The 12500-nt window shown below is 31.4% G+C and overlaps 1 protein-coding gene across 1 annotated transcript in view; it reads left to right on the top strand.

Moving 5' to 3' along the window:
- LOC134239995 (uncharacterized oxidoreductase YjmC-like) overlaps positions 1-9518 on the top strand; it is a 12816-nt gene extending 3298 nt beyond the window's left edge. Inside the window, exons 2-12 of the mRNA XM_062722123.1 lie at positions 3948-4061; positions 4147-4227; positions 4364-4425; positions 4556-4609; positions 4834-4932; positions 5054-5119; positions 5247-5307; positions 5413-5531; positions 5772-5867; positions 6308-6418; positions 9372-9518. Coding sequence (XP_062578107.1) covers positions 3948-4061; positions 4147-4227; positions 4364-4425; positions 4556-4609; positions 4834-4932; positions 5054-5119; positions 5247-5307; positions 5413-5531; positions 5772-5867; positions 6308-6418; positions 9372-9425 — 917 coding nt within the window. The 3' untranslated portion in view covers positions 9426-9518. The remainder of the gene's footprint in view (positions 1-3947; positions 4062-4146; positions 4228-4363; positions 4426-4555; positions 4610-4833; positions 4933-5053; positions 5120-5246; positions 5308-5412; positions 5532-5771; positions 5868-6307; positions 6419-9371) is intronic.
- Positions 9519-12500: the final 2982 nt, after the last annotated feature.

Raw genomic sequence — 12500 nt, 5'->3', positions numbered from 1 at the left:
CGTCTTCCCTGAACTCTTCTTACATTTTACAAAGTAGTCTTATCATCTTTGGGGAGATGGTTGGTGGTGTCATGTAGATGTGCAGTAAGGTTTCGGAATGTTTAATGTCTAATTGTGGCCTGACCTAGCCTTTGAGGTTATGATTTGAAAAACTTGAAATATGTCTATAGGACATGAATGTCCCACTGGATGTATATTACTCATGCTACAGGAAAATTTGTATTAGCGTATTAAGTTTGTTGAAAATATCTTGAACAGTTTCTTTAGAATTGAAACTAAAATCTAAATAAATTTGATATAGATTATAAATCCTCACCAAATTATGTATAAGTGCATGCTAACATAAAAATGCCTTAAATTATTTCTTTAAAACTAAGCGAAATACAAATTAAAAAGGATGGAGGTCAAGGTCAGAGGAATGTGCAAGGTGAAGTTTTTGATGAAGTTATCAGCATATTATGTTTGATAAAAATATCTTGAATGATTTAATGAAACTGACCTTAACACTTTTTCTAAGAAAAGAGAGGTCAAAGGAAAGGTTAGGGCCAAAATGTTAATTGTTGCAGTTGAAAAGCTTACATCAGTAGGAATTTACTATTAGCATATGAAGTTTGATAAAACTATAATTAATGGTTTATTTAAAACTTAGATAAACATATATTTTAAAAAGTGAGGTCAAGGTCAAAGGAAAATTCAAGGTCAAAATAAGTTGATGTATTAATAGCTCTCAGCAGTATGTATCAGCATATGAAGTTTGATAAATATATTTTGAATTGTTTATTCAAAACTGATCTAGACATTAATTTTAGAAAGGTGAGGTCAAGGTCACAGGAAAGGTCAAGGTAAAAAAGAGTGAAGTATTGTAAAGCTTACATAAGTATGTATCATCATGTAAAGTTTCATTACACAACTTGAATGGTTTCTTTAAAATAAAGCTAAACAGTAATTTAAGGAGGCTAGGGGGTCAACAAATTATTTTTTTCATTAACCACCGGTTATAACTTAAATTTGGGGATATGATATCTTAAGCCGTCAACTATCATTTGGCAAAGAAAAATTTCATAAATTTTAGTTTTAAAATTTGATCATTTTATCATTTCATTATATCTTTAAATGGAGCTCTTCTTCTAGAGGAGATCAAAATAGTATAAAAATGGCCGCAACCACCCAGCCTCTTTAAAGAAAAGTTAAGTGAAGGTCAAAGGAAAAGTCAAAGTCAAAAAATATTGCTGCAGTTGGATATTTACATCAGTATGCATCAACATATGAACTTTGATAAAAATATCTAGAAAGTTTCTTTGAACCCAATGGAAAGACAGATGGAAGGGTGGAGGACGGACATGACAAAAACTATATATATGTATTCCTAATCATGGTGTGGCATAAAAAACTTGAATCTACATTATATGAGGATGTTTCCATCTATCAAGTTTATACAAGCAAATTCAAAGAATTGTGGTCCTCTACTTTCTGTGTTTTAGTGAATGGGATGCCATAATTTATGGCATATTATGTCATTGAATATGCACCCATATCATATATCAATATTTGAAAATTAGGTCAAAGGGGAAAATCGTAGCATGCTCTGAAACATTTTGTTGCAGGTAATGTACATGTCAAATATAAAAGTCATATCTCTTTTGAATCAAAATTTATATATACAATATAAAATTTTTGAAAAGTAGGTTAAATTCTAGGTCAAGGTCACAGAGTCAAAAGTAATGATATATTTAGAAAAGTCTTTTCACATGTAATAAACATGCATAATTTGAATGCCCTTTCTTTTCTCTTTCAAATTGATCAATTTAAAATGTTATTATTTGGAAAGTAGGTAAAACTTTAAGGTCAAGGTCTCACTTGGGTTAAAAACTCATAGTATATTTAGAAAGTTTTGTGGTAATGTACATGTGAAATAGGAAAGCATTATCTCTTATTTATATTCAAAAGTTATGACCAAGGTTAAATTTATTGTGACAGATGCACATACTAGCTGTCATTAAGATGGGCAAACTGACAGACAAATGAGATTTAACGTCCCCTCCCTTTCCCCAAAACAGGGGACAATAATGCCCTTGCTGTTCTTGAGAAGAAGATTTATGATGGAAAAAATCCCCTGCATATTTCTTAACGCAAATCAATATTGTGTTTTTATGTCATTTTGTTTGTTATTAAACATCCCTCTCAGGAATTTTTCACTCATATGGAGACACCACCACTTGAAAAATAATCAGGACAAGTTAGATTTGAGGTCAACATTCATTTTAGGAGTTTTTAACCATTAAGACATAAAGAAATATTAACTCGATCCTTCCCCTCACCCCTTCCCAGACCCCTGTTTGTTTATGTATGCAAACTACTACTTGCATTACATTAAAAAAAAAAATTATACGAATAGTTTAATTAATGTGGTCCATCTCTGAATGATTTTCCTTCCTATTCTAGGCCGCCGCCAGAAGATAAGTTGACACAAACTCATGAATAAAATGTCAAGTAATCTTATCATTGATGCACTTTTATTTAATTTAATGCAGTCATATTGTGAACATTTCCAGCTCATTAGGAGTGGGAATGACCTCCAGGGGTTCATAACCTTTATACCATTAAATTTACATAACATAATAACACAAGAAACAAAATTATGGAGAGTCAAATGGAAAAACTTTCCAACTTTTTAGGAGTCACATGATCATTTGTGAATACAGGGACAGGGAGTGGATTGGGTGATCGCCCTCTCAACCCCCCCCCCCCCCCTTGGAATTTGCAGGACTATAATGTATACTGGAGGAAATAAAATGACTTTGGATGCCCTAAGTGTCCCTCCACCTTAGAAAACAGACCCAAACATAACTTTTTTTTTTAGCTTCTCAGGAAATTCTGGTCTGGAAACCCCCCTCCCTCCCAGTCCCAGAAAAAAATTCTGGATCTTGTAGGCCTAACTGAATGTAACGTTGATAACGGGGGATAACTCTTCAGAATGTCAAAGCATCGGATACCTTTGATCCTTTAAACTTGAACCTAACCGTTTGCATTTCAGACTATTTTACAAAATCTATACCAAAACTTTGTACTTACCGATTGTCATTATTTAGGTCCCGTAATCTTCATGAAATATAATCCAATTAAAACACAAAATGAAATAATTCCTACTGACATATATATGCAATGATGTGTATGCCACACTAAGTAGCCCACTGCACGTGCAGTGAGATCTAAAAATGATAATGCCAGTGGTAAAACTAGTACTTAAGTTGGGTACGTGACGCAAGCCCAATGTGATACAGGTGTTCAAATACATGTATAGTGCAAGAACAAATTGAAAATTATCATTTACGAAAGATGTTTTATCTTAACTTTGCCATCTAGGCCTATTTCCAAAAACAGGCAAATTAAGTGTGTTTGTGTGTGTGTGTTGATGGGAGAGGGGTGGGGGTTGACTAAATTGATTGTGTATATGGCAGCTTTCAAGAAGTTTAGAACTGCCTTGTCAAATATAAATAAACTTTGCACATTTTGAAAAATTCATCAAAAACTCTTTACACTAATTTGAATAATATTATTTGTTGATCTATAGATATGAGAAAATACATTTAAAAAGTTCAAATTATGTGCCAAAAATTTATCCCCCCCCCCTTTATCAAACCTTATTTACATCATTAATTTAATTCTGTTGTTTAATTTCAGACTGGTAATGAATTAAGGATATGAAATACCTATTAGATGGAGGCCCATGGGTCACATGGTCACCTGAGCATATTATGCTCAATTTGATAAAACATGTAATATGTAAATTATTGAATTATATTGACTTTTTCCTTGGTAAAGCCCAATATGAAGAAGTGTGCATTTAGAGGCAAACACCTTAGTGCGGGTATTACTGTCTCATGACAGCATCTAGTTGATTATTGCAAAAGCTTGGATATTAATCCAGTCATTTCTCTGAATTTCAGGTCTATACGTGAAATGCTTAAGGAATAAGGCGATATCTGACGGCCAGGGTGTGGAACCTACCATTGTTAAAGAAAATGTCTCCACAGCTCTTGTTGATGGAAACAATATTCTCGGTAGGAATTACTGAAATAAAATGATTTTTTATCATTGATACTTAGAGGACATGATTCATCCTTAGCGTTTTATACACATGTACAGGGCCAGCCATTGGCAAGTTTGCATTGGAATTGGCGATGAAAAAAGCGAAACAGTCAGGGATAGCAATGGTCAGTGTTAGAGGTAGGGAACAATGTTTTTTTTAATTTAAAAAATGCAAAGGGACACATGACCTATTTAATTCGTTGTCTGATCCTACAATATTTTAATTTGTACAAAGTTATCTTATATAGGTTTGGATAATATTGATTATTTAAAGGATCGTCTCATTTTGGTATCGCCGGATGGTACGGACTTCAAGCAATAGAACAGGGGATGATAGTGAGTGTCAAAAGACAGTCATACTGGCGTGAATCAAAGCTGAACAATCTTTTTGTTGAAAATTCAAGATTATTGTGGTACGAAAAAAAAACCCAGACAGAACTAACACTGTGAATCTTTTATTAAACAGGGCATGGCTTTCACAAACACATATCCAATGCTGGTTTCAACAAGGTCAAAAGAGGTAATTTTATTATAATGTACTGATAATTTGATATACTTTATTGGTTCAAAAACAATATTTTCTTTGGCGAAAATTAATACACCCATAGTTCTGGCAAGCTTGAAAAAAAGAGGAACAACAAGGTCAAATCTGGAATATCTCCTTTAAATATTACCGGTTCGCAAAAAATATATTAGTTCCCTTTGTTTCAAATAATAAATTAAGATAGATTTCTTTTTTTTCAGATGGTTGTAGGTACGAATCCTATATCACTTGGTGCCCCAGCAAACAATGGAGACAACTTTGTTTTAGACATGGCAACAACAGCTACTGCCCTGGGAAAGGTGATTCTCAATACAGGAAACTTTTTTTGTAAATTTAATTTAAAAAGTACTTTAGAAATAACATGAAAAATACATCATTACATTGTTCAGTTTAGTTGATTTTTTAAACATGTAATTTCAGGTAGAACTTAAAGGAAAGTTAGGACAGCCATTACCGAGTGGTTGGGCCATAGACAAAGATGGGAAGGTGAGTACATGTATTTCTGACATTTTGCTGTTTAACGAAACTCTTGATTTCAAAATGTAATATACCTTATTTATACACGTAAAACACCCAATCATGTCCTGATATTATTATTTGAATTATACTTTAGGAAACTAAAGATCCGAAGGCATTCCAAGGCCTGTTGCCGCTAGGTGGGGCTGAAGAAAGTGGTACGTAAGAGATACATGTGGATTGATGAAATGTTGTACACTTCCTCCAATTCAAACTGCAAGCTATCTGAAGAATAATGCACTGCTGTTGATATTCCATTGAAGGTGGTTACAAAGGCTATGGTCTATCCATGATGGTTGAAGTATTGTGTGGCATATTAAGTGGTTCAGCATTTGGTCTCAACACTGGGAACTGGAAGAAAGGAGAGGGTGCAGTTAATTATGTGAGTTCTACTTAAAGACCTACTGCAAATATATTTTAAGATTGAATGTGTAGTATAATCTAATATGCATATGGATCTGTGCTGATTTAATGATATATGTGACATTAAATTTGCATTTTGAGTTGTACCTTGTCACGTCAACAATATGTTAAATAATTTGGCATAAATACACTATATTTCTTACCCTCATATAATTAAGGTACAAACCTCTGACATCCAGACTTTTTCTTCCTCTTGAAGGGCCAATGCTTTATAGCCATAGATCCCAGCAGTTTCGCTGATGGTTTCACAGACAGAATGACTCAGCTGATTGATCAATGTAGGAGTGTGGAACCTGTAAGTACTAGATCTATAAGAGACTTTTATTGGTCAAATACTACACACACATTATTATAATATCAGTACCAAATACTCCAAACACATTTATTACAATACCAATAATTAAATCCAGGATCATGAAACATTTGAGACATCAAAATTCGTATATTGTACTGGAATAAGGGTCAGACATTCAAAATGTAAAAAAAAAACATGCCTATTTATGGTCAGACTGCTGCAATAGCAATTTCTGAGTTTTAGTTTACATCTTTTAATGAACCTGTTTGACAATGATGATCGACTTAGTCTGTATCTTGCTCATAACTTCAAAATAACCATTATTATTAAAGGTATTCTGAAACAAGTAAGATTGTCAAAAATATTAGTCTGAAGAAAGCGTTTCATTTTTCACTAAAATTGAATGTTAACTACTATAATTTGAATGTAACTACTTAAAGCTGGATCCTGGTTTACCTGTGCTGATCCCTGGAGACCCGGAGAGACAACACGCTCAGCGCTGTAAGGAACTGGGTGGAATTCCCTACTCACAAGAAACCTTCACTAATGCGGTAAATAATTTTAGTCATCAAATTTCTTTGAAAATTTTTCTGACTCCAAAATTTTCTCCATCAACTGGCTCTTCATTTATATCAGACGTTAAAGGTTTTTCAGTTTATGTCTACGAAATCCAAAAAGGTAAACATTTTACTTGTTACAACGAGTTAGTTATCTACTTACATGTATAACTAGTTTGTTATCTAGTTTAATCGACTAAGTGATCTCAAGTTTCATAAAGAATCGTTATAACGAAAAAATAAGTAACTCATTTTGACGTGAAATATCGCAGTAACGAGATAATAACGAGATATTAGCATGTTTTATCAAGAAACCAACTCGTTATGAAGAGATAGCTTACTCGTTATAAAATTTGCTAACACGAGCTTTACTTCCTGTTATAAGGAGATAACTTAATTATCATATCGAGATAACTAACTCGTTATATTGAGATACTAACTCGCTAACACGAGCTTTAGTTCCTGTTATAACGAGATAACTAACTCGTTATAATGAAATACTCATTATTATTAGAAAACTTCCTCCTTAAACTTGCTTCACCTTCTCAGAAATGAGTCTATCTGGATACCGGAGATATAAAAAACAAATGTTTTGAACTTATTTTATTGACAATATGTCAAAGGGATTGGACACAAGTTCCAAAAACTTAATAGATAGTCCTCTCTTATACATAAAATCTGAATGGCCATACAACATTTACAAAATTTTACAATTAATAATATATACATGTACACAGAAGAACAAAAACAATTGTTTTATGAATAAGGAAATAATATAAATTATTAATAATTATGGTGATAATAAATACAGTGTTGATATTATAAAAAATATAATAATTTCAATAGAGATAATACAGTTTAGTGTTAATTAAAACGACCTGATTCCTGAATAAATTTTTGAACAATACCGAATATTTTTTCATTTTCCTGCGAAGATAAGGAATCATCTCCCCAAAGCAATTTATGCACTTTAATCATTTTTACATCATTAAGTGTCTAGGTTCAAAATATTTTCTACAAACAAAGAAAAAATGATGACTATCCTCTTTCATACCACAAGAACAATTTGGATTACTTATGATATTACATCTATGCAGATCATTATTTAGAATACAATTGTGTCTTAAAAATACTTGGGAGGCTTATCATTATTATTACTCAATTTTCTTTTAAAAATTCCTATTGAGGCTATTTCCCTTGTTTCGTTGCTCAGTGAATTCCATTTGCGAACAGTATCGGGGACAAATGATTTGTTGTATAATTTAAGCCTGCATTTAGGTAAAGAATAATCAAGTGAATTTCGAGTATTGTAATTTGAAACAGTGTTTCTAACCATCGGTACAATGTTTTTTAAGTAATCAGGAGCTAGGTTATTGTGGATTTTAAACATTGTTAAAAGTTTGGCTTTGTCTCTTCTTATTACAAGAGGTGCCCAACCTGTTTCAATATACAACGAATTTCTTGATGCTAATACTAAAAGACCAGTCACTATTCTTGCGGCTGTCAGTTGAAGCTTTTCAAGTTTATCAATATCTGCCAGCGAACAGCCTGACCAAACTTCAGACGCATACTCAAGTTGTGGTCGAATAAAAGAAGTGTAAAGTTTGGATAACGTATCTCTAGACACTGAAAATTTAAGTTTTTTGAGAAGTTCTAGTTTTTTGTAGCCTTTACTGACAATACTATCAATGTAATCTGACCAACCTAATTTAGTTGAAAAAATAACACCAAGATGTTTATGTTGTGATACATATTCTAACTGACAGTCTCCAAAAAATAATTCAGGTAACTGGTTTGTATTTTTTAAGCTGAAAAATAATACTTTTGTTTTACTTGGATTAACTTTCAATAACCATTTTTTGGACTACTCATCCAGAATTTTTAAGTCATGATTTAGATGATGTTCAATGAGACGCACGTCACTCGAGCTTTCTTGTAAAGAATTATCGTCTGCAAATAGTCTGCAAACAGATATGTTTTCGGCTACATCATTCACATATATCAAAAATAAAAGAGGGCAGGACAGAGCCCTGGGGTACTCCAGCATGCACATTTTTCACAGAAGAAAAATAAATTTTGATACATGACTTTGTTTTCTATTGTACAAGTAACTTTCCAACCATTCTAACATATTACCGGAGATACCATACATTTTTAATTTATGAATCAAACCCCTATGCCAAACCCTATCAAAAGCTTTTGATAAATCACAAAAAAACATACAACAATATTGCCCTTCATCAATACTTTTTACAATAGTATCATGTTTCTAAAAGTTGGTACACAGTTGAGTGACCAGGCAGAAAACCTGCCTGATATTTGTAGAACAAATTATTTGTGTGAAAAAAATTATATACATGTTTGAATACAACTCTCTCAAATATTTTACTTACACAACTCAAGAGAGATACAGGTCTGTAATTTGAAGTGACTGATGGATCATGTTTTTTTTAAAAATGGAAGGACATGTGCTAGTTTATAACTAAAAAAAACAAATGGATTTCAAATAAAACATTGACTAAAATATTGTTAGAATTATTAAAGAAATTTACAAAACAAATGGATATAATATATTTATATACTTTTTATACAAATAGAAACATACAATACAAAATTATTATAGATGTATAGATTCCATATAAATGGAAAATCAGAACAATTTAAAATCGTGTCATAGTATATGAAAACATTGGCAATTGATAAAGGAATTACATCCTTAAAAATTCTAAAGAGAAGATTTGCTAACAATGTACCAGTTATAATACCACGTTCTTCGTTCATGTTTCAAGGTATGACATATTTGTGTAACATTTTGAGATACTGATAGAAATTGTTTCCAATGTAACTTTGATATGTTGACAATAAAGTGTGCAAGACCCAGGCATTCATCACAAAGGGTGTCAATATATCAAGGACAATGATATTTAATTTTTATCTTTTGTTTCAGAATGAGATCGCTAAACAACTTGGTGTTGAACCATTAAAAGCAAGGACTGCTTAATTGTAATTTAAATAAAAATATCTTTTTCATTTTAATTACCATATATATTCTTTGATACCAAAGATGATTTATGAATATAAAAAAGAAGGATCCGTTGAAGTTTGTTTCTTATTGATTCTATCTTGATTCTGAGTTGTCTTTCATTGTCTTTCTTTTTAGTACCTTTTACTGTAATATTAACTATTGAACATTAGCCATGGGATATGTGTGTAAAAAAAGAATTCCAACCATTACTAGGTACAATTTTGTTCCTGTATATTTCACTACAGAATTATACACAACACGGTAAGATATCATTGAAAGTAGGCAATTTACATTGTACTTTTTCTCCTTCTCTTTGATAGATTTTTTTTCTTGTTGTCAAAGAGTGAATTTGGGTTGCCTTTCTTACTCAGGTAACATATTTGATCTTTCTATTCATTCATTGATCAAAATAAACTTATGAATGAAAGAGTTTCATCAAAGTGAAGATTTTTGTAATCACAAAGAAAAATCGTCTTATCAGACTTTATTTTTCTACGTCTATTAGGAGATGATAAAAGATGCTTCAATATGAATCACGTAACAAGAGCAAGAAAATTCTTTATCTTCGTTTCTAAATTTTTTTTTACACAAAAATATAACTGTGAAATAAGTCAATGTACAAGTATTATAATTCATTTATATAAATTATTGAAATATTCAAGATTACGCATTAATCATATACATATATACATGTACATACATATATACGTATAACCAAAAAAGAAAAAATACAGGTATTCGTACATTACATAATGATCACTTTTTCCCGAAGTTCATGTATCGTCAAAATGAACCTTCCAGCAATTTGGCTTAAGAAACCTCTCTACACTGCACACTAAAATTCTATGGTATTTTTTTGTAGTTAGAGTGATCTGCCCTTAGATCCAAGTTCTAAAAATTAGAAATTCACAGTATATTACACCATTTATAATCAATTATAGTATTCTTAACATTTTGAAAGGCCAAGATAAATTAATTGAACATGTTATTTAAATGTACTTTCTCCAAGGAAGTAAACAACAGTGATTTCTATTCACTGAGACTGCGTTGTGTTTGATTATTTTCCCTGGGGGTAAATGCCGCATACCATATAGTGAAAATCATATAAATAAGCTCAATATTAACACCTTTATGGAATTTATTTTTCTCAGTGTCCAAAAAACTTTTTGTACTGGTGTAGAGAGGGTCCTTAATTTGCACAGATTAAAGTAGAATTAAATAAAAGACTTTATAGTCGTAGCATAAATAACCAAAGAAACTTCTGTAGATTTAGGTGAGTTGGTTAGTTGACTTAAAAATGTTTATTGTTCATATCAGAATAATTCTTATACATGTATTTTTAAATATTTTCTATAATTGTGGAATACTTGTCCACCTGAGTATAATTTATGTATAATTTAATCATAATAATCCCACTCTTAAAATTATATTTGGGTTAGGTTATAGTTAAACATGCAAAAGAATATGCAAAATAATAATTGCAAGTTGAGACTATTTTTTTTAGAAGAAAAAAATAAGTAAATGTATTCATAAAACATAAATATAGTCATTAAATATATCAATAATTCCCTTTCTTTCGTTTCTTCAATGTAGAAAATTCTTTGAATTACAAATATCTTTCATTAAAGTCTGAAAAACGTCGCAATTTACACCCACTCACATCACACAGACAGTTATGGAACGATTGTGAGCTAAATAAAAACCTAATGGAGAACTTGAAGCTCAAATTGCCTATTTAAAAATAAAGACATAGGAAACGAGCGTGTCGATTATTTAAAGTTCTATTATATAAACTTTAGTGTGCTCATAACAGTATTCTTAATATGACTTAGATTATTTTTGTATGTTGAATGTTCATTTTTTTGACTTTTCCAAATAAGAAGTACGGACTTCAACCAAAAACATGTTTTAAAACATCAGTATGTGAACTTGACATTATCTTCATGTCTTTTTTTCCTTTCCTTTTTGTCATCGTCAATCATAAGATAACTTTAAATAAAAATCCCAATCAAGAAAAAATCTTAAATTATTGGAATTTATCCATCAATGCAATAGAGTCGAATGTTTACAAAAATAAAACGCTCAATCTTCAATGCTAGAACCATTTCATTCACAAAATGTCCTTTCTTTGATTGGTTCTGAGTAAAGAGAAAACGTAATCATTGAAAAATTTGCTGGAACAAATCTATTGGGATCATTTAATTTTGAAAAATAAATAAGATTTATCGTGTGATTATCTCATATATTTCGCAGTTTGCAGATGCGTTCGTCTCATTCTGCTTGCAGGTGGCGCTTTATCAGGAAATGCAGGTTTCAAAGGTAATTCCTTGCAACTTCTGTTGGAGATATATTTCTTTTGATGCCGAGTTATTCTTCGTAAAGTGAATGATAGGACTCCCCTTAAAAAATCATCGAGTTTCATCCATTTGTCGATAAGCTGCTAAAGTATCGGCAATGCACACACCAGCGAGATTTAAATTGTAATAAAAAGATAAATAAAGTGAAAACGAACGCTTCCAAGATTGCAACAAAGTGGCTGATTTATAATATTTTCAACCATATTGTTTGCTGTTTACAATTATCGAACCCCTAAATGTATCCCTCATTGTGATGGTTTAAAGATTTTAATAGTTGGCGGAAAGGAAATATACAGTCGATAAAATATCTTATACGGCTATTAAAAACGATAAATTCTCGTAAAAATGTTAATATCTTTCTGGATTCGAAATCAATAGATGCGTACATTGCTATAGTCTGAGATTATTATTGTTCCCCTCTGGCGTTCGCCTGCATCGCTGGACTATAAAATAACGAATCCTCTGAAATGTGCCAATAATAACAGTTTTATAGTGAATATTTTTATTGTGGTAAAATATGGACGTACAGAACAACAACACATTTAGCAGCCGTAAACTGGTCTGAAGCTAGTAAATTTCACCTTTCTTACACGTCTGAAGAGCGAAAACTTAGTTTCACAATTAAATACTCGTTGGAACATAAAAAAGAACAAAAGACTGCAAAATTACTTAAGTATGAAATTTTCTTCTTCAC

Source organism: Saccostrea cucullata, unplaced genomic scaffold (assembly GCF_032062105.1).
Source record: "Saccostrea cucullata isolate Sc308-1 unplaced genomic scaffold, CSIRO_AGI_Scuc_v1 ctg14154, whole genome shotgun sequence".
Classification (NCBI taxonomy): domain Eukaryota; kingdom Metazoa; phylum Mollusca; class Bivalvia; order Ostreida; family Ostreidae; genus Saccostrea; species Saccostrea cuccullata.
This window is presented reverse-complemented; position numbering and strand designations above follow the sequence as displayed.